The 21,923-nt window shown below is 39.9% G+C and overlaps 1 protein-coding gene across 1 annotated transcript in view; it reads right to left on the bottom strand.

Annotated features, from left to right (window-relative positions):
* Window positions 1-411: 411 nt before the first annotated feature.
* Window positions 412-21,923, bottom strand: part of LOC127163845 (plexin-A4-like) — a 33,447-nt gene continuing 11,935 nt past the window's right edge. The window contains exons 2-4 of the mRNA XM_051107309.1: window positions 14,910-16,224; window positions 515-698; window positions 412-425 (exon numbers count right to left, since the gene is read on the bottom strand). Coding sequence (XP_050963266.1) covers window positions 412-425; window positions 515-698; window positions 14,910-16,124 — 1,413 coding nt within the window. The 5' untranslated portion in view covers window positions 16,125-16,224. The remainder of the gene's footprint in view (window positions 426-514; window positions 699-14,909; window positions 16,225-21,923) is intronic.

Genomic DNA, 21,923 nt, shown 5'->3' with positions numbered 1-21,923 from the left:
CTCTCTGTCTGTCTTTCCCTCCCTTGCTGTCGTGCTCTCTCTCTCTCTATTTTAATGTTATTTTCTGCTCTGTGCAGTGTCTGGCTGGCCCTTGGATTCGTCTCAGACACGGCTCCTCTGAGGCACAGTCAGAGAAGAGGGTACCGGGCCGAAAGCCCCTGCACCGCATCATCCAATTACCCCCGACAGCCTCTGCCTGTGCAGGGATTCCCATGGCCCTCTCCGCCTGCGCCGCTTACCAACCGCTCCTCTCTACAACCGTCTGACACGACGGCAGAAGATTGCCGAGCATGACCACGGTTGCACAACTCACTGGATCAAACGTTCTTACAGAGCGGGATTTAGTGGACCCCACTGATCTTCTCATGTGTCATAAAATGCCCAATGTCAGCAATTACTACACAAGACTTGCTAGACCTCTAAGGCTTTTTAGAAGCACACAGCGACAATGCAATCCTTAAATGAGTCAACTCCATGGCTTCTCACTCTCCTGCAAAAGAAACATGAGTCCTACCTTTTTTTAGACGACCCCCTTTGGTCCCTACGAAAGCCAGAGAGTGGTTCTTGTACACATAGGCGATAACCGATGTCATTTTGTCATTGGATTCGGAGAACAGTGGAATTCCGCGTACCATCTCCGAGACGCCGAGTGGGGCGTTCATATCCAGACCACAGAAGTTGTCGTCGATGGTGAGGAGCTAAAAAAAAAAAGAAGAACGATAATGTTTAATTCATCTAGTTAAAAGAAATGTGATGAACATTAGCAAGGATATGGAAATAGATCAATTTTGTAGACAAAGCCGACATACATGTTTACTGGACCATTTGCAATGCAGCTTCACAGCAAATACATCATTGTCATTACTTAGCAACAACTCAGCCAGTCATATCTAAAATGGGGTTGTGAGGTTTATCTGATATAAGACCAAGTGCATTTATCATTTCAGCTGGAAAAGCATCTTAAAAAGCATCTTTTAAATATGGCATTTCAGGTGATGCCGTGCGACTTTATGTGACATGTAACATATGGTTGGGAAAGTTGCCAGTGTCAGCCAGAATGGAGTGATTTACAGCTTCTGATATAGAAATAATAATTTGGTAATGCTTCCATATTTCAGTCTGCTGCGAGGGCTTTGGAAACAACGGCATCCATTGAAACAGCTGCACAGACCTCAGGATAAAATGTCAAACAAATCGAAAGCATGATTAATGATGCCCAGGGCTTTGACTCATTGAGGGCATGAAACCATAACACTTCTCAAGCGCTGCCAAATATGATACGCTCACGGCCTTTAATTCATTCATGAGTGTCTCCTCAGGCTCTGATAAGGCCTACTCAGAAAAAAAACTTTGAATGTTAATTCAAACAGATTTTTTTATACTATATTATGCAAATTGTTTCATTTAAAATCTTTCAGAATGAAAGAAAAAATAAAATAAAACACACAGTCCTTGTAACTGTTAATTAAATGTGAACAATTACATACTGTATGTCATTCTAAAGAAAAAACTTCCAATATCTCATTCCAGGATTTTTCTCCATATAGTGGACTTCAATGGGGATCTTCAAAATTGTAGTTTTAATGCAGCTTCAAAGGGCTCTACACGATCCCAGCTGAGGAATAAGGGTCTTATCTAGCGAAACGAACATTCATTTTCTAAAAAAAAAAAAAAAAAAAAAAAAAAATTCTCATTTATATACTTTTTAACCACAAGTAAGTACTGACCCAGTGTTTACAAAGCAGATGTACAAGGAAAGCCAAATCCTTAAAAAAAACCACAAAAAAAAAACAAGTAAAACAGCGATGTCAGACGATTTCGAAGTTGGAGAAAATGAGATGGAGTGTTTCGCCCTACCCTACATTTTTAAACTGAAGTACACGGATGAAAAACTAACCACATGTGACCTTTCCAATGTGATCACATAGTCGTGGACACTTTATTTTTAGAAAATGACCAATTGTTTCACTAGATAAGACCCTTATTCCTCGTCTGCGATCGTGTAGACCCCTTTGAAGCTACAGTGAAACTGCAATTTGGACCTTCAACCTGCCGATCCCCACTGAAGTCCATTATATGGAGAAAAATCCTAGAATGTTTTCCTCAAAAACCTTAATTTCTTTTTTCTTGAAGAAAGACAGACATGAACATCTTGGATGACATGGGGGTGAGTAAAAAAAAATCTCATGTAAACACAAATACTATAAAATAACGTCCACTGTTTGTGTCATCTACATTAGTTTGACCTAGACGATGATGTCAGGCACTTTAAAAGATCTAATTTCCTTCTGAAAGCATGATCCATAATTGTCCATCATTAGGTAGTCTAACAGGTGTCTCAAACTGCTTTATTAGCATTAATATTTCAGTTTTTAATGGCATATACTCTCAATTGGATCATGAAACATGAGACAGCTTGAGCTGCGCTTTGCCCCCAGGCACCCCACAGCACAGTCCCCAGTGATGAAGTAGGCGAAGGGCAATCCTGAATGGTGCCCAGGTTGTGAGAGGAAGCATCTGGATGTACATTATCACTCATAAACTCTCTGTGTATGTACTGACATAATGTACAAACTCCCTTGATGAAAGTTCAATTATATCTGAAGTGGCATTTATCTTAATAACAACAGCTCCCAGCTAATGTTGTTTGAAAATGTAGGCCAAGGGACAAAACTGTGGAGGAGCAGCAGACTGGACCAACCTTCAAGAGACACGATCAATCAAGTGACCGGATGGGTCTTTACATACAATATAGCAAATGTCTATTTGTCAGCGGTCAGGAGATACAAGACCCTTCATTAAGCAAATGGAAGACAGGGGCTGTCTCTCTAAAATGGCGGTTTATGAGTGATCGGCCGAATCGATAGCGAACACCGCACTCAATTCTCAGTTCACTCAATACAAGCCGGAATGAAGAATAAATAGAGAAATGAAGGAGGGAGAGAGAACAGGGAAATGTTCAATGCTGTATATGTTTTTTCCTCTCTCTCTTTCTCTCTCTCTCACCGCAGATGTCTGACCTTTAGAAATGTTCTGCTGTCAGCCAAAGCCTGCGTGCCACTCGGCTCGCCATTGCCAGCCCAGAGTAATGGTGCTCATTTCTAGCGCATGGCTCTTGTTAGAAAGCCGCAGCTACATGAAAGATCTGTTTTCTGCAGTGTTAGTCTTTCTGCAGATGTCTCCTGTCCATATCGGGGGCCATGAATCATCGCAGGCTGTTGAGGCAGCAGCAACCTGCTTCTACGTGCGCACCTGCTTACACACGCAAATAAAAATAAAACTCGACCGCAATCATGGCCTCCAGCACCCTTCATCCTGCTTACACGGGTCAAAATGTGTAAAGCCCCAACGCAGCAGACTTGTAGCAACAGCTACAAAGACTTGCCACCTCCGAGGTTAAGACTGAAAAAGAAAACGGCGCTAAGAATAAACACAATGACAGTCATAGTTGTGACACAGACTAATGCCTTTTGGCATCGTGGATATTTTATCAAAAAGCCCAGGCCTTTGCGTGGCAGGGTGCATATGCCTGTGACACAGACTGGTGGGGAGGGGATGGAGCATGTGTCTCGACGTCTTCTCATTGGCATATGCCACGATATTTCTGGCAAGGTGAACAACATGCCAATCAGAGCCTATGTGCTGCAATCTAATGAAATAGGCTTCCTGTCAGTCAACCTTTCAGGAAGCAGACACGTTTTCATTACCTAGCCACATAAACATGACATTTCCTCTCTCTCCCCATCCCGACGTAAATAACATCTCTCAACGCCCCGTGCGCGAGAGGGGGCGCCCTCCCTGCCACCCTTCTTCGCGCTCTCCGTTTCTCCGCCTTTTATGCTTACTTTCCGTCTACGGCTGCCTCGCTCGCTCTCGGCGCGGAGCGCACGAACAAGCTGCCGCATTATTGGCAATTTCACGCTGCGCGTCTGAAGGTGTAAAGGAGGAGGAGGGGGGGAAATAAAGAAAGGAGGAGGGAATGGCTTGACGAGCGCAACTAAAAGCTTCTGGATCAGCGCAGGCACCGTTTTTTCATTTGAACTGCTTCCAGAGACAAGGAAGCAGAATCAGGTCATTCGGACCGCTCGCTGCCTGGCTACGTCCTGCAACACAAAGGCAGCTCTCTTTCCTTGCGCCGGCGTCTCTGTGTCCCTGGATAGTAGAACAACAAGTGAAATCCAAGCTTTTTTTTTCTTTTAGAAGCTTTTTGTCCAATCGGAGCACATAGGGGACCAACCTTGAAGAGCATCTGGCACAAGAAGTAAACCCTAGTTGCAGGTCTGGGGCACGAACTACACACTTTTTAGTTCAAAAGGCCTTTTGTATTCCTCACTGTTAGCTGAGAGGGCGCAAAACATTTTAATGCGCTATTAATAGATCACAGTTTGATCAAAATGCACAGTTTATGCAAATAAACCCTGATCAGTGCTGCGAGTGTACATCATTCAGATGATGAATCGGCTCTTCAAGAGCTAATTCTGCACAGTCATATAATTACCCTTTCAGAGTCTTTCCTTTTCATGCTCAAGTAATATCTCACGCAGGGATTGTTGTTAGCAACAAAGACATTATTTCCCACAAATCTCAGCTCCATGTTCGACGTAATTATATCAACACTCAATCAGCTCGGAGCACGGCAATCCTCGCGCTCGCACAATCCTGCGGCATTTAAGAGGTTGTTTTTTGTGTCCGTTTTGCGTTTGATTGGGTGCATTCTCCACTCGTTCGGTCTTAATGGTTTCTATCAGGGCTGAACGATTGATAGACAATCACGCTGGCTCTCCACAGAGATGAACCTTTCGGGAAAACAGCGTAATGGCACTCTATTAGTGATGCACAAAAACCGCATATTCTCAAATTCAACTATTTGGTGGGTTGCCTGAACAACTACTTGACTAATTTGTTTTGTAATTAGCCTGATTTCAGTTTCACCTGAACCAACATGTTTCTTAGGATACAGCCTTGTGTTTAAAAACCAGGGATAGGCATCTCTGGCCCTCAAGGTCTACTTTCTTGCAGAGTTTAGCTCACCAGCCTGTACATTTTCAGTAAACCTGAAGACCATGATTGGCTTGTTCAGTAATGTTTTTTTTTAGGGTTGGAGTCAAGCTCTGCAGGACAGTGGACACTGAGATCCAGATTTGCCCATTCCTGACAGAGAACAAGCAAATGGAGCAAGAGTTTCAAGACATTCGACTATTTTTAACTTGGCAAGTAGGGAGGCATGCCATATTGCTTCATCCAGTTAACAACAGATGTTAGAGTTTTTTCAGTAGGGGTGGGCGATATGACCAAAATCTTATACCATGATATAAGTTAGGGATGTGACAGTAATGAAATTTTCCCACCGGTTAACCGACGTGTGACAACACCAGTAATACACTCTTAAAAATAAAGGTTCTTTATTGGCATTGATGGTTCCATGAAGAACCTTGAACATCCATGGAACCTTTTAAATGCAGAATAGGTTCTTTATAGTGGAAAAAGGTTCTTCAGATTTTTAAAATGTTCAAAATGGTTCTTTTAAGAACTCTTCACTGAAAGGTTCTGTGTGGAAGCAAAAATGATGGTTCTAAGGCATCACTTCAAAAACACCCTTTTGGACCGGTATCACCAGGATGATTTGCTCTTCTTTTAATGTGTAAATGTGAATCATTTTGAAAACATTGTCGTGTATATGTAAAACTTTTTAAAAACATAAGGGAAAAACTTTTCAGTTTTTGATTACATCGTTGTGGTGTAAACGTAGCCTAAACAGCTTGTAAATGCCTGTGCGCATTTTACTTTCACTTTCAAATTCGACGTCAATTAATTGAATGGACAGTATGACAAACAACAAAACAGTATGACAAACTCATTTATATTAAACATAGAATGATTCATTTATTAACAAAACTAATAAAATACACCATGGTATAGGCCTAATGTAAAATAACACATAACTTCCACAAAGTTTAATTCTAAAAAAATACTGAAAATTAGCAAACATGGTGGAATTAAATAAATAAGAAACAAATGTTCTCCCAATGACCTGCCAAAATCACCTTTTAGATAAACGGCGACAGTCAACAGGCCTTTCAAAAACCAAAATATTTTTAAAACAGGCGCTTTTGTAATTTCGAAACGAAATCTGTGCCAACGTCTTGCTTTTTTCACCTCACTCATCAGCTCGGCTCACTCTCCTCATGTAATAAATTAAATCGGACTCCTGCCACGAATCTGTGATGCGACTGTTGTTCGGCACACTGCATTGAGCAGCTGTGTTTAGTTTTTAACTGTACTGTCTGTTCTCCAACTGAACTAAATGATTTTTATTAATATAAAATTATCAAAACGATGATGGGAGCAGTGCCATGGTGGTCAAGTGGTGAAACCAGTGTTGTGGCTTCAGTACGTACTGGGTAAAACCAGTTACACTGACTATCGCAACATGCATAATATGAGTAATTTATTTCACAGTAACTATAAATATTACAATATAGTTATTATGGCTTTATATAAGGTCTTTTTCATATCAAAATTTTTGATACCCCTGAAATTATTATAATTCTTGTCAGTGAATAGTCAGTATCACAAAAACTCAAGCTGAAAACAAGTAAACAGTCAGCGATTAAATAAGAATAATAAACAGAAATGCTACATACTTTGTATAAAGTATGTACAAATTATATATATTTCTTTTTTAAAGTTTGAAAAAAGTAATTTCATCAAGAGCAGTGAGAGATTTTCTCTCTTTTGTTGTTTGATTAACATGAATGACCAGGAATATCAGACTGCTATCATTTTAAGAGCTGCCAGGATCCAAAATACTGTTACACGTTTTCTTTCTCAGCTGTTTGCTTTCACTTAAGACCTAAAATCTGAGCATTTTGACACATACAAGTGTGTTTAACCATTCAAGGCCTATAAAGTGGCAAAAATACTCCAGTGCTCTGACAGCGCTTAGAAACTGCTAATTGCATATTAACAACTTTAAAATCACTTGTTTTTAAACCGCGATACTTAAAAATGCATGCAAATGCTACGTTTTAATGACCACGTAGCAAGCAATGTCACGTGAGCGTGTACTCACGATACAGGTATATAGCCCACCCCATCACTCATCCCTACATACCATCCTTCTCACATTTGTCTTTTACACTGCTCTTTTGAATTAAAGGTCTCATCATCTCTGTTTCCATCCTGCTGTGGCCTCTACCCAGTGCTGCTTTTACTAGAGAACTCGACTAAGAGAGAATGAAAAGATGTGAGTGATGAATATCGCACAACTATCTGCACGTAATGACATTTAATGACTTAATGACTGTGAACCCTTTCGGTAAGAAAGAGATTCTGCGCGCTTCCGCTTCCATAGCAAAGACCTCCATTTGAAAGCACTTTGCGGGTATTATTTGATCCAACATTGGCCTTTTCTGAGCAATATCACTACCTCCAACCGAATCTGCAAGCTTCAAAGAAATTGTCAAAAATATCAAAATGAGAGTTAAAGATATAAAAATCAAACCCTAAAATCCCATCTTATGGCACTATGCTGGCGTAAAGATACACAGTAGAGTTCAACATCTAAATGCAGCCACAGGACAGGATTTTCACAGATCTGTGATGGTATCTAAAAAGCAGGTGAGTTGTGAAGCTTTCTCACATCTGCTCTACACCTCCTGAAGCTGCTTTAAACACAGATATCTCAAGACCTACCGCAGGTAAATGAAAACTGACAGATTTCTGTGATTACAACATTTATGCAAAGCTCAGGAGACCAATCAGAAAAGAGTCATTTGTTTGATTTGGTTGAGCAAAGCTCAGTGACAAAAAAACGCATTCAGCAGCTGTCTATGATGTCACCGCATACATCATTCTTTGCGGATCAATGAAACCCCTGGGATGTGAAATGTCAGCACTTATGAATAAAGAGGTTGTGTTTGCATTTGTGTGCTCTTAAGCCATTGTTTGAGGTTGTGTGTTAGATGGATATAAAAAATTCATGCATTTATGAATTGTTGAAGGCAGGTTTAGACTTCACATTGTGTTTTCTGAGATCTAAACTGTCAGAAGCAACACAATGGCAATGTACCTGTGCTTGTGCGCGCATTCCTCTGTCAACATGGGTGTACATGCATGTGTAGAACTACATAAGATTTACGATGGCTCCAACGAATGAAGAAAAGGCGGCAAAACTGCCGCACTGCTCAAGAAATATCCAACAAGTGCTGGAGCACATAACCTTTTCACATCTACATGTAAAGTGAGTTTAGTCTGATTAGGAGATAACGATCTTATGATGGATTATGACCTTTGCGGCAGTACTTACGACGGGAGATGTAATTACTGAGGCCAATAAACCTGGAGATCGACTTTAATGAATGGAAATGCACTGCGCACTGTGCAAGCGACTGATTAAAACCATGTCACACCGTCCCATAAAGTGGTTCTTCCAGAAAGCGTCACCAAAGAGGAAACTTGGCGAGGAACTGGAGCCATGTTAATGAAAATTCAAGAGCTCTCAGGGGGCCTACAGTATTTAAGACTGATAAACTAACATCTTGTTCAATTTATAGGTGCTTTCATTAATTTTACCTACATTTCAAACATGAAAAAATAAGGCAGTCACGCTGGCGAAATTTTGACTTGGCGAAAAAAAAATTAAAGCCAATGAGAAATCTGCATGAGAAAATATTTCACTCTTATGCAAAATGGTGAATTGCACATTTTTACAATAGTATTCATACCTAAAAACATTTGCTTTTGCACAATACTGCATGCCAATATAAGTCCATCATGATTGCCAGATCAACGCAACAAAGTAATTACAAATCACACTTTCAATGGAAAAAAAAAAAGTACGCCCAGCAGTTGGAAACTAATGAGAACTGACAGCCATTTCGATAGTATGAGGTCTAAAAATCCTGATCTGTCTAGGAGGGTGAAAAGCACTAATTATTTGGCAATAATATGTAATGAGCATGCAGAGAGACTGACAGTTGTAAGGGAACAGCCTATAGCCTGATTTTAATGACTTATAATTGAGATGATTATGAATAATAATGAGACCAATCTTAATTTAAAATGTTCTTATCTCTCTGACCGCAATGTTTCCATAAGCGAGCTGAGCTTGAGAAAAATGCATAAATTAAGAAAAAAAACACCCTAATAGCGTGTGCCGCCCTTGTTTGCTTGAATACATCACTCCAGGAGACTAGAAGGCTGAATTTACTGTGCCAGACTCATTTTCACACCATTTCTTTCTGCTGACATAGGGAACATGGGACGCTGGAAGATTTTTTTTTATAGGTCAGATGTCAACAAAGAATGATCTATAGACACCAAGACTTCCACGCACAAAAAACATTCATTATGTGATACCGCCATGCACATTTGTATCATCACAAGTGCCTCAAAATAATCTTCTTCCTTACTAGGATATATATATGTATACCGCCATACATTTATATATCACAAGTATCAAAATATCTTATATATAGGATATATATATATATATATATATATATATATAATCTCAATATTAACAGGAATGGAAAAAATGGGAAACTACACAATGGATATTGATGTCTATCGTTTTTTTCCTCCCATTTAAATATTTGGTCTTGCAAAAATGGAACAATATTATTAACTTGTATTTGTTTGAAATAAAAAGCATGGTAGGCAGTGATGTTTCAGTCTATCACAAATCAAACCCATGCACTTTAAAATCCAAAAAATAAATACAAACATCAGAATTCCTTTTGTTCTTCAGGTTTGAACACTCATCTGTCTAAGCCCAAAGGCACTTGGGAAGTCTGAGAGATGTTTGGCACAACCAAAGCTACAGTAGTCGTGAGCGAGCTTCAGATCTCTGCCTCTGCATTTGGATTCCCCTTCGGTGTGTCTGATCTTTAAATAGCAGCACACAGCTGCCAGTTGTAACCCTGTGGGAGTAAAGCTGTGAGCATGACTTATCGAACCCTGGACTTGGGATTAAGAGAACATGGGCCTGACTTCAAATCTCATGAATGCATATCTGTATTGGGCAAATTATATTTTCTTTGACTGTGGAGGAAAAAGTATATTCTCATATTATATTACATAGTCCATTACTGATTACAGATTACATTATGAAAACTGCAGTTAGTAATGCAATCTAGATTACTAATATTAGGTAATGTATTCTGACTACTTTTTAAGATTACTTTTTATCTAACGTGGGGATCCTTTGCAAGAATTAAAGAATTATGGAGAATCATTTTAATTAAGAATGAATTACTGCCATTGTGTGAATATGTAATCATGTAATCCATAAAAAAGTAACTATATTCTGATAATGAGCATTATAAAATATAATATACTCTAATTAGTAGTTGATGGAATCTGATTATGTAGTCCAGATTACATGTAGTCTGTTACTACCCAGCTCTGTGTATGTATACAGTTGAGGTCAAAAGTTTACATACACCTTGAATCTTCAAAATGTTAATTATTTTACCAAAAAAGGGGGATCATACAAAATGCTGACTAAAATATTTCACATGAAAGACGTTTACATATAGTCTACAAGAGAAAATAATAGTTGAATTTACTGACCCCTTCAAAAGTTCACATAGGTTTGATTCTTAATACTGTTACCTGAATAAACCACAACTGTGTTTTTGTTATTTAGTGATAGTTGTTCATGACTCCCTTGTTTGTCCTGAACAGTTAAACTGCTTGCTGTTCTTTAGAAAAATCCTTCAGGTCTCAAAAACTCTTTGGTTTTTCAGCATTTTGTGTATTTGAACCCTTTCCAACAATGACTGTATGATTTTGAGATTCATCTTTTCACAGAAAGGCCAACTGAGGGACTCATATGCAACTATTACAGAAGGTTCAAATGCTCACTGATGCTCCAGAAGGAAACACAATGCATTAGGCGCCAGTTGGTGAATTTGAAGATCAGGGTAAATTTAACTCATTTTGTCTTCTGGGAAACATGTAAGCATCTTCTGTAGCTTCTAAAGAGCAGTACTAAATGAAAAAGAAATATGATATTTAGGAAAAATAAGAAAAATGTACACATCTTCATTATGTTCAAAAGTTTATACCCCTGGCTTTTAATGCAGTGCTAAATCCAAAAAATAACATGCATTTTGAATGATCCCGCTTATTTTGGTAAACTAATTACATTTTGAGGATTCTGCAAGGTATATGTAACCTTTTGACCTCACCTGTGTATATATTTTTAACATAAAAGTAACTACAGTAAAAAAACAAAACAAAAAAACAAATAGAAAGGAGGCACCTTTGCATCTGGGCATGGAACATAATTAAGAGCTCATGTCACATGTAATGGTGCATTTTTCAAAGACACACAATCTCTTCTTAATGAGGGTGACAGCATGACCATTGTGTGCGACATGCCACGCCTCTACGTACAGTGCGTGAGAGATGACTTCATTACCACCATCTAGAAAGATTTAGTCTAAGTCTGTTTTAATGAACTGATAAAGACGGCTAGCTAGGGTGTGCGTCTCACATAGTGAACACCCACACCCTTTCTTTTGTGAGTTTGTGTGTGTGCACATGTCATGTTTGACATTAACAGTGCCCCTTCATGCAGTCTGACTGCCCTAATGAGCAGTAGGGCTGCTCATCTATTCATTAATTGGGGAAAAAAACACACACCATGAGAAAAAAAGAGCAACAGAGAGCTTGAAAGAGTCAGCAAAGCACAGAGTGCTGCTGCTGCCTCTGCAAATACATTTTTGACACATACACACACTAAATTTACTATGGTAACCATAGTTACTAGTTATTCCTATAGTAAAACTATGGTAATGTGACATTAGCCATCACTGTAAATCAAAAAAATGACAGAAAGCAGTGCAACGGAACACAGGTGTCTCAGGATGCGTTTTACAAAGTTGAACTTGACATGCCAAGATGTCACAGACATCCCACATTTATGCTAACAAAAGAAAACATTTTGAAAGAAAAACCTTCTAAAATTATAAAAGAAACACCACTAAAGCAGTACAACAGTTATGGAATGCATGCCAAATATTCTCATTGCCTGGTCTCAGCCAGATTAGATCATAGTTCATATATTTTGTATATTATTTTTGATCAACATCTAAAATAATAAAAAAGCTATTCATCCATGTCATCTGCCTGCACATGATACATCACGATGACTGCTAGTAAAGACCTGAATTTTGGACAGAACTAGAGATATATCTCGTATGAGGCAGGCTTACATTATGCTATGATTTTTCACAGCATAATATCCTTATCGTTTGTAGAGGGCACAGAGAGGATATTAAGATATACATCACTTTCATATCTTCACCGAACCTGCATTACTATCATGTCATGTTGATGTAATGTTTGCAGAGGGCTGAATATTGAGAGAATGTTATCTTCACATTCATGAAGAGGGGCTTGCTTGAACTCACTGCGCTTCCCTGCTTACTTAATTAGACTTTCATATCAGGAAAGTCAAAAAGCTACCGAGTCGCTACAGAGTCTTTTTTTCTTTCTTTATGCTTCTTGGTTTGTGCTGAGAAGCTTGTATATGTTTTGCTAAATGATGATGTGCAATATTCCAACTCGGCAGCAGTGAGTTTTTCATGCATTATTGAAAACACAACCCCATCTGAGACCAACAGCTGCAATTCTTGTAAAATCATCAGAGTGATATTAGCGAAACATCCATCTCCCCCCACTAAGATAGCAGGTTCATGTGCCATTTTCTCACTCCTGTCATTTCCCACTTTTTATCTTGTCAACACAGTCCCATTCAGGAATACCGCAGCCCAAGAGCGTTTAACTTCAGTCACAGAAGCACCTGAAAGATGTGTCATTCTTTTTTTGCCCTGGGACGCTTTTGAATATATGTGTGTTTGTGGGTGTTTTACTGAAACACAAGTGTCTGAATGCATCCGTCTACGAGCTGGTGCCTTTATTCATAGGTGAGTCAGCGCAATCGTGCCCATGTTCCTTTTGCCTGTGGGTGTTTGGAAGCTGCTTTATACCTAATGTAGTCTGTGAAAGACAACATGAAACAGCATTCACAATGCATTTAACTTCCATAATGTACCGTATTTTTAGAGGACCCAGAATATTCCGCAACAAGCAAATGTAAGATAAGCTTATAAAAAGTGGCCATTGTTTTTTATTGTCTTTTATTAACTTCATAGCTATATTTAAAACAATATACTTAAAAAAGAGACATCTAATATATTGTGCATCCCCAATTTTGATACTGTATTCTTTAGAATAACATGAATCAGAATTGTGAAGCTCTGATAAATCATGCTTAAGGCCAGGAGCATTTATTAAAGTAAACAGCTGAAATGTTAATTTCATGTTGTCTTTAATGAGCCTGTGTAATCATGTGTTTGTATATTTCCTTGTTTATATTTGTGGGTGAGATCTAACAGCTCTCGGTGGAAGATAATTTAAACAGTAACAGAGCATTTATCAGTCTCAGATATAATGTGTTTGAGCTTACTTGTTTTTTTTTCTTCCCCAATCAAACACTTGCCTGGCTTTTAAATGAGGAGCTAGTAGCCATAGTTACCGGAGGAGGAGACGCAGGCCATCCATCTCTCTCTCCTCACTGTGACGCTCTCTCTTTAATTTATGCTGCAGTGGCCATACTGCAGTGCATGCAAAAATGGCACCATTCCTCAACATAACTCCCTTCCTTCCTCCCTCTCTAGCCATACACTTATCACGACAGCACTCTCTCACAGTCTGCTTCACATTTATTCTTGTGTGTGAGTGCCTGTAAGTGTGTGTGTCAGTTTCACTTCCACCTCAGTTCACACACATATACTCTCCACATCAGGAAAAACTTGACAAAAATCACACCCTTATTTGCCACCTCATATACCATCATTTACCTAAAGGTACAGTGGCAATATCACAGAGCAGTAATGGTAAAATCATATGACATACATTGATTTATAATACATGCTACTCCAAGGTGCTTAAAAGGAATACTATTGCTTCATTCTATTGTGGTGGCATTTGACCTGACTCAATTCAACCAGCACTCATGTTCCTGAAAGGAGCAAGAATTCGTTGGGTCTGGCGCTGAGCGGCATGTGTGGTAATAATTAATTTATTCCCCGGCTGGAACTCAATGAAGTGTTATTATAATAATAGTTTGATTCTTTGAGTAAGGCAATTTCACATTTCGATAACTTGCCTGTGTTTTATCAAAAGGTCTAGAAAAACTGAAAAACTGAGTGTCCTAACCTAATGGAAAAAGTTTAAACAAGTGACAAACATTTTAACCTTAACTGAGGGAAAAACTACTGGATCAAATGAATTATTCAACTTGGAACAGGCCATACGTTGGTAACCAAAATATTAGCAATTTAGCTGTCACTGCTGTGAGAATTAATTCAAGAGAAATAAGCTAGAAAAATGTTACCTGCATATAGTGATCAGATCTACTGCAAGATAAAACACTGTCTTTCTGTAAATGCAGACTGAAATTGGAAAGACAAATTCTCCAATTCATTTACCCCAAACACCCACAGTTTAAAACACAAGCTTTCTGCTTTCAAAACAGTCAGCTTCCAGGGAATCATTAAAAATGTCACTTTATTTCGATACCTTGTCCTGTGTTGTCAAAAGGCTTGTTATAAGCACAGCCAGTGGTAATTGATCAAAAGTGGTATTGTATTGCTAGTGGGCACTACCTCATACATGTGCCTTCATCCGACCAAAATTAGCTCTACGCTCTGGTAAAAACTTGAATGGTCTCATTTCAAAAAATTCAATTTGTATACAATTTGATGACTAGCCCTCAGTGTAATAGCAGTGTTCACATCAATCACTGTGAGTCATAGAGTGTTACTATAGTAACTGTCACAAGTAGAATTGTCCCGCTAATGGCAGGTAAGCAGGGGTGTGCTGAATGTACTCACCGCGCTACTGCACGAGATGTCTTTCACTTTGAGCCAGGCGAGATCCAGGGTTCCCTCTCCTTTATAGCACGACTGCAGCCGGTCTTTAATTCTTTCGTTAATTTCTTTCAGAGTGAATACGCATAGAGCTGACTCCTGAGATGACTCCTTGGGCCTCCTTTTTTGTCCTTTGGAGAACACTGCATAAAGGATGTCATCGTCGGGTCCTATGCCCAGCGAACGTGCCAGGATGGTACCTGCCTTGGATAGGTAGGCCGCCTGCAGGAGGCGATACTCAACCCCACCCTTAACGCAACCGAGAGGAACCTCGACGTACGAGTTGAACGCGGTGTCGTCCTTGCAGAGTCGCACCAGTTTGGAAGTGTACACCTGTTCGCGCCCGGCTGAGGATGACCCTGTCGTTGGGCCTCCTCCCATTTCGGGTTGCAATGTGAGAAAATACACAAAATTTCCACTGCTAAACCCATATATGTAATAGATGTCAAAGTCTGGCACCACCGTGAATGTATCCGACGGGATTTTAATCATGGAGGCAACAAATTCATCGTGGAAGACGTAGGCGAACATCCCATCCTCCTCAGAGTTTCGGGTGAGCTTACGACTGGATATCGTCGGGAAGTACTCCGGCCTTCCATCGACAGCTGTGGCCACGAACAGCTTATCAGGCGAGGCGTCACCGTAAGACACAATGACCCCAAAAACGGAGCCACTCTCGTTGACGCCAGAGAGGTAGTGTTCTTTTTTATGGAAGGGCTCTCCAAGCTTAAAGAGATCATCCAGACGGAGGAGTTTGCAAATACCCTGGTACAGGCTGCCGCAGGCCAGCAGCCGGTTCTCACGGTAGTCCATGAGCAGCATCTTATTGACGTTGTTGGTCAACGTAAGTGGTTCGCTACAAGGCTGCACTATACGGGGCGGGTAGCAGTTCCGGTTATCCTCATCTGGACCGGTCTGATGCGAGACCTGCACGGCCAACTCAGGTGAGAGTTTGTAGATGCGGTTCACTGCCCCAAGGTACACATTCCCATTTCTGTGATCCACCGCAAGGTGGTTAAAGGTCCATTCAGGGTCCTCCACCCGGAACGTGCTGTATTCCTCATGTACTCTGGATGCCGCTGAAGGCTGTTGTGGCCTCGTAGCCACGAGGGGAACCAGCAGGACAATGATGCAGCACGAAAAAGTGAAAAAGCTCCATCTCCTGTTGTGGGAAGCCATTGTCCTGTTGCCTTACGGGAAGAGTGTCTCTGTCCACTACTTGCTACCTGTGCTCTGTATCAGTATTCAGGCTTCTCGTGAAGTTGGGGACATTCTGTACCTGCACAGAGAGAAAGAACAGAAAGTTAGCATTAAAGATATTAGCATTAGCTTTGACAGCAATGAAACTAGATACCACAATTCACTGTGATTCTCAGAGAAGGAGAGAGCAAGACAAACTATTAAAGCCACATGACAGCTTTCTAGGCATTTGAAAAGCGCATGAGTAATTAGAACGAGAAAGAGAGGTGGAAAAGGGCACTCTGGGAGCTCGCACAGTTGGCATGAATGAATGCCATTCTCAATGGGATAATGCATTTGCCCCAGGAGTTAACAGCTAGGATGGGCACAATTTCTCTGCCTGTGCCCCACCTCACAGCCGGACCTCTGGCCCTCTAATTGATTTTCCCCTCAGTATGCGATTTGCATGCTTTGCCGATTTTCTCCTATCTTTCCAGATAGCGCAGTTCACCTGCTGACACAGCTGAAGGAGCGGCAGAGCTCAGAGTCATGTCTGCAATCTCTGAGTAGTGGTGGACCACAGGGCTAATTAGAAGGAAATGCTAATGGCAGAACAATAGGGACAAAAGCAACAAAGTTTGCTCTTTATACTCAAGTGATAAAAGTTTGAACGTAAATGCACAACAAAGCCTTGTACATAAACACTATTTTTAGCTAGTAGTGGTACGCTAGGCTGGCACTTAACTGCTGAGGTTCACAGCAGATGTGAAAATCACTGCCTAGCCATTGTAGTGGGCATTAAGACGTTATACAGAGTGAAGGGTATGGACTCCACAGTAATGATTAGCCATTGAAACAGAAAGCAGAGACGCACTAGGGGAGGGAGCGTTAGCCCACTCAAAGGCATAGGAGAGTAATAAAGAGTTCGGCACACTTTCCATTCTGCGTGAGTACGGTCCTGCTGCAGCTGTGTTCGTGTATATGGAAAAGAATGGTTGGAAATACAGTAGTGTGTGTAATCTGAGCAGTGGGGGATAATGTTCTCTGATAGAAAAGTCTAGCAAAGAACCACTTCAAAACACTACAGCAGGTATCATTTACTAGCGATTACATTTAAAGTGGGAGAAAACAGAGATGTGAGCCGAGGTAAAAACATGCATGAGGAAATGGTGGTCTTGTAAAGCTGAATGAAAACACAAATTATGACCCCTCAGCTCGTTGGTGGGTTCAAATAGCAGTTAAGAGACGACTCAACATCCTTTCCATAAAGCAATTACATGCAGAAGCTCTGTAATTAAATACAAAATAGAGACAAAATGGGAAGCTACATGGGGAGAATGGGGAGAAAAAATGGTATCAGGACCTGTAGCATGCTTACTAGCTATTAGGCTATGGCTCCAACAACTCTCTGAAATATTAATGTGCAGATATCAAACTATTGTAAAATAGTAAGCAGCTTGGTGTACTAGAGGCTCTTTTGTGCATGGTTGGATGTTAAGAGCAAGTACACATGCCAAACCATGGTGGTAAAATATTTAAAAACGCATCTTGCGCTGGGCTTTAGAATCAGCTAATCTGCAAGGTCATCCAAAAACAGGGGTTTGTAAGTCTAGCATCTTCCCATAGGTTGCTTTAGGAGATTGCCAGTTGGACTGGATACAGCATTCCCAGTATCTTGAACAGGAAACACGAGTTGACCTCCAGGCCGGAGATACTCCAACACTGTAGCATGTTGCCAATAGAAAAACAGCTCTTCTATTGGAAAGCTTGCTTGCAACACACACACATATACATGGACTGGAGACCACATGCTGAGTAGCCACATCAAAGAGTGCTAATGAATTCATGTTTAATACCACACACAAGCAGCATCTCTGGGAATGTGAGGAAATGGCACATTTAGGGTTTAAGCTGTGTGTGTGTGTTCACTTGATAAATAATTGGATATTCATGCTTCTCATTCCAATTCTTTGTCTTTCTAGGATACAACTGCGACAGTGAAGTCTCACTTGATGCAGTTTCTTTTATGCTTCCAGAAAACCAGCACAAATAATCAAAGTAGCACAGCAATAACAAGAAAATGTCTAATTGTGAGTCAAAAGCATTTTTAAAGACTGGACTAGAGAACTCTGTGATTCTTAAGCATCATTACTTAAGCATTTGTATTTATATGCTGCCTTACAACATCTCAGACTGAATCTGCTGCAACAAGCCTATGTTTCTCCATCCAGGCTGTCTCATTCATGGCCTTCTGGCTAAAATGTGCACCAATTGCCAAACACCATACGCTCCACACTGGGCATCAGTATGGCAAACTGAGTTGACACCAGGCTGCTTAAATCCTGGCTTCAAGTTGGGTGGGCTGGTGCTGGCAGTGGTAGCCTCTATTTTCATGCTACTTTTTGCATTTCGAACTAAACCCCAGGCCAAATAAGGTCAAGTGAAGGTCTCAGAGACCAGTTGGCGGCATTAATTGACAACGGTCCAAAAAAACCAATGGGAAAAAAATAAGCAACTAAAATCACCTAAGACCAGAGTGTTTGACTGGAGCCTTTCCAGGCTTTGCAAACACTCGACCTTGAATTTCATCAGATGTGTGTGGGAGGGAGTAGGGGGCCAAGGGCATCTGAACAATCCCGAATTTATCCTCCCTGATCTAAGAGCATTATCTCAGAACAGTGCAATTCAACTTTGATTACGGCATGTCACAAAATCTCATACTCTTTGACACCCGCACAGGCAAAATCGCGCATACGCACAGACGCTTACGCACACATCCTCCTGTTCGACTTTCATTAGCACAGCCTGCGCTCCTCATCCCTCTATAGACAGATGGAGGATTCATCCCTGATGTGGGTCTGAAGGAAAGGGCGACAGAAGGATGCTAGGAAGAAAAGGAGTTAGGTTTACACACCGAGCACATACAGATAAGGGTTTTTAATTATCTACAGCCCTCCCAGAGGGCAAAGGGGCTCCGCCCATTAAAATCAGATGGGACTTCAGGACGCTCAAAAGAAAGAAAGCAACAAAAAGGTCACACTCAACACAAATAATGCGTAATTCACTTACTCTTCAGTGTCTACTAAAAATAATATTGAATTTAATGGCCAGTGCATCTATAATTTCAAATTTTCAATATGTTTATCAAGGCCAAAAATAATTCACAACAACATTACATACAGTTGAAGTCAAAAGTTTACATACTGTACACCACGCAGAATCTGCAAAATGTTAATTATTTTACCAAAGTAAGAGGGATCATACAAAATGCATGTTATTTTTTTTTTAGCACTGACCTGAATAAGATAATTCACATAAAAGATGTTTACATATAGTCTATAAGAGAAAATACTAGTTGAATTTAAAAAAAATGACCCCGTTCAAAAGTTTACACACACTTGATTCTTAAAACTGTTGTTTTTTTTCTTTTTGGTTTAGTGATATTTCATGAGTCCCTTGTTTGTCCTGAACTGTTAAAACCAAAGATTTTGTGGGATTTTTCTGAAGAACAGCGGACAGTTTAACTGTTTAGGACAAACAGGGGACTCATGAACAATTATCACTAGACAAAAAAACACAGTTGTGGATCATTCAGGTAACAACACAGTATTAAGAATCAAGTGTACTGTAAGTAAACTTTTGAACAGGGTCTTTTTAAAAAAATATATATATATATATTATTTTCTCTTGTGGACTATATGTAAACATCTTTTATGTGAAAAATATCTTATTCAGGTCAGTACTAAATAAAAAAACAACATGCATTTTGTATAATCCCTCTTATTTTGGTCAAATAATTAACATTTTGCAGATTCTGCAGGGTGAATGTAAACTGTTGACCTCAACTGTAGATATTATATAGATACATATCTTTAAATTATTTTGTTTATTAACAATATATAATGGCAAAATAGTTATGTCTCCTTTCTGTGACACTACTGGCAACTTTTCATATGAAGGTCAAAGTGACGTTAGCGCTAGTGCATTGAATTGTCATTTGAATTATTGTATTATTGTACTTTTCACAAACTGATGTGCTGTTTGATGTCTGCATGTATCAAACCTCCTCAGTTATTTACAGAATTCATCAAAACTACAGCTCTCCTTGAATTGTGGCATTTCAAAGCAATGGATTGAGACCAAACGCTGGTCAGACAAATCCAGTGGATCTGAAAGACATGTTGACATCTGCCTGTCCTCGCTCTCTCTCCCATTTCCTTCTTTCTATTTCCTCCCTCACTCTGATCAGAGGGACCGTAATCCTCCACAGCAGCTCTCGGTTCAAACAGACTCTGTCAAACGCTTTCCATCCATCTTCCTCTCCCTTGCTCACACACATACACAAATCACTTCCCTTCTCTTTTGCACACAAATGCACTTTTTCCCCTCTCACACCTTTATCAAACGAGTCAGGGTCTTACTCCAAGATGAAAACGTGTTTGTCAGGGATGCTTTCTGCCTTGAGCGGGCATATGTCTCCTGTAGACCATAAAAAGATACTGGCTAGCACACAAACTTCACATGGAATGATGAACAATCAGATAAAGATACACGCTCATTCATGCAAAGAAGCACATCAACATACTGTTCCTTTCCCACTTAGTCCACCTGCACTCTATCTGTGCTGATGCCCAGTCATGGGCGTTGACAGCACTGAATGTTATCTCTTCAGATAAAGATGTTTCGATACTGTTAAGAGGCCTATTGTAGAGCTACCGATCCTCATTATCAGTATCCCGTTATTAGGTTAGACTCCGAGCCGCTTCCTGTTGCTGTTTGCCATGCCCAGCTCACCATATAAACAAATGTCTTATTTGTCACTCATTACTATGACTAGATGAGGTCTTGTATTCAATTAACCAATGTCTCAGGAAGACCACAAAGAAGTGTGCAATGTTAATGACCTGGTTGTGATTGGATGGTGAAATACGTACTTTAAAGGGACAGTTCTGTCATTATTCACCAACCCTCATGCCATTTCAAATCTGTAAGGCTTTCTTTTGCAGAACACAAAGCAATATTTTTCAAAATATCTTTTATGTACCACAGAAAAGAGTGAATAAACAGGACAGATTTTTCATTTTTGGAAGAACTATCCTTTTTAACAAGGACTGAAACCATTATGTGTCATTTCAGAGGCTTTAAATCCTCCTTTTCTTCATTAGACATTCATCCAGATTACAAAAGACAACCAAGCAGAAGACACAGATTATCAAGTAAACACAACTGTGTTAAAATACACTGATGTGAGGACAAAGCAAGCCTGTCAGACATCCAAATAAAACACTTAATTCCTTAAGGCGACTGTGCATTATCAAAGCTGGACCAAACATCCACACCAATAAATTAAACAAAAAACAAAAAAAGGGATATTAAATGAACACTTTTAAACAACCTTGAATTTAAATAAACACAAGTCAGTAGTCAAACACTGGCAAATAATTAGCCTCACTGAGGTTTCCAGTTTCTCAACCAACCTCCAAATGTTCCTAAAACGCTTTTAGATGACAGAAGCAGAGCTTGAGCTAGACAAATCAGGTCTTTCCTCTTTCACCTGAAGCTCTTCTATTCATAAGTCTCAACACGTTCCACACATTATCTCTTCACCTCCACATATAAGATGGGGGCAGCTAAAACATATCCTTGGTCAGTCACACCACGTTGGACCTGCATACTGAAACTTTTATGTGCTCTCCACTGGCTTTTCTATCTTTTTTCTCTCTGCTTGCTCTGTGAACTTTTTGTTTTTCTTCACACTACTTGATTAGTTTTCAATGACATTCATGAGAGGTCACCTCT

This window comes from Labeo rohita, chromosome 4, assembly GCF_022985175.1.
Source record: "Labeo rohita strain BAU-BD-2019 chromosome 4, IGBB_LRoh.1.0, whole genome shotgun sequence".
Taxonomy (NCBI): domain Eukaryota; kingdom Metazoa; phylum Chordata; class Actinopteri; order Cypriniformes; family Cyprinidae; genus Labeo; species Labeo rohita.
This window is presented reverse-complemented; position numbering and strand designations above follow the sequence as displayed.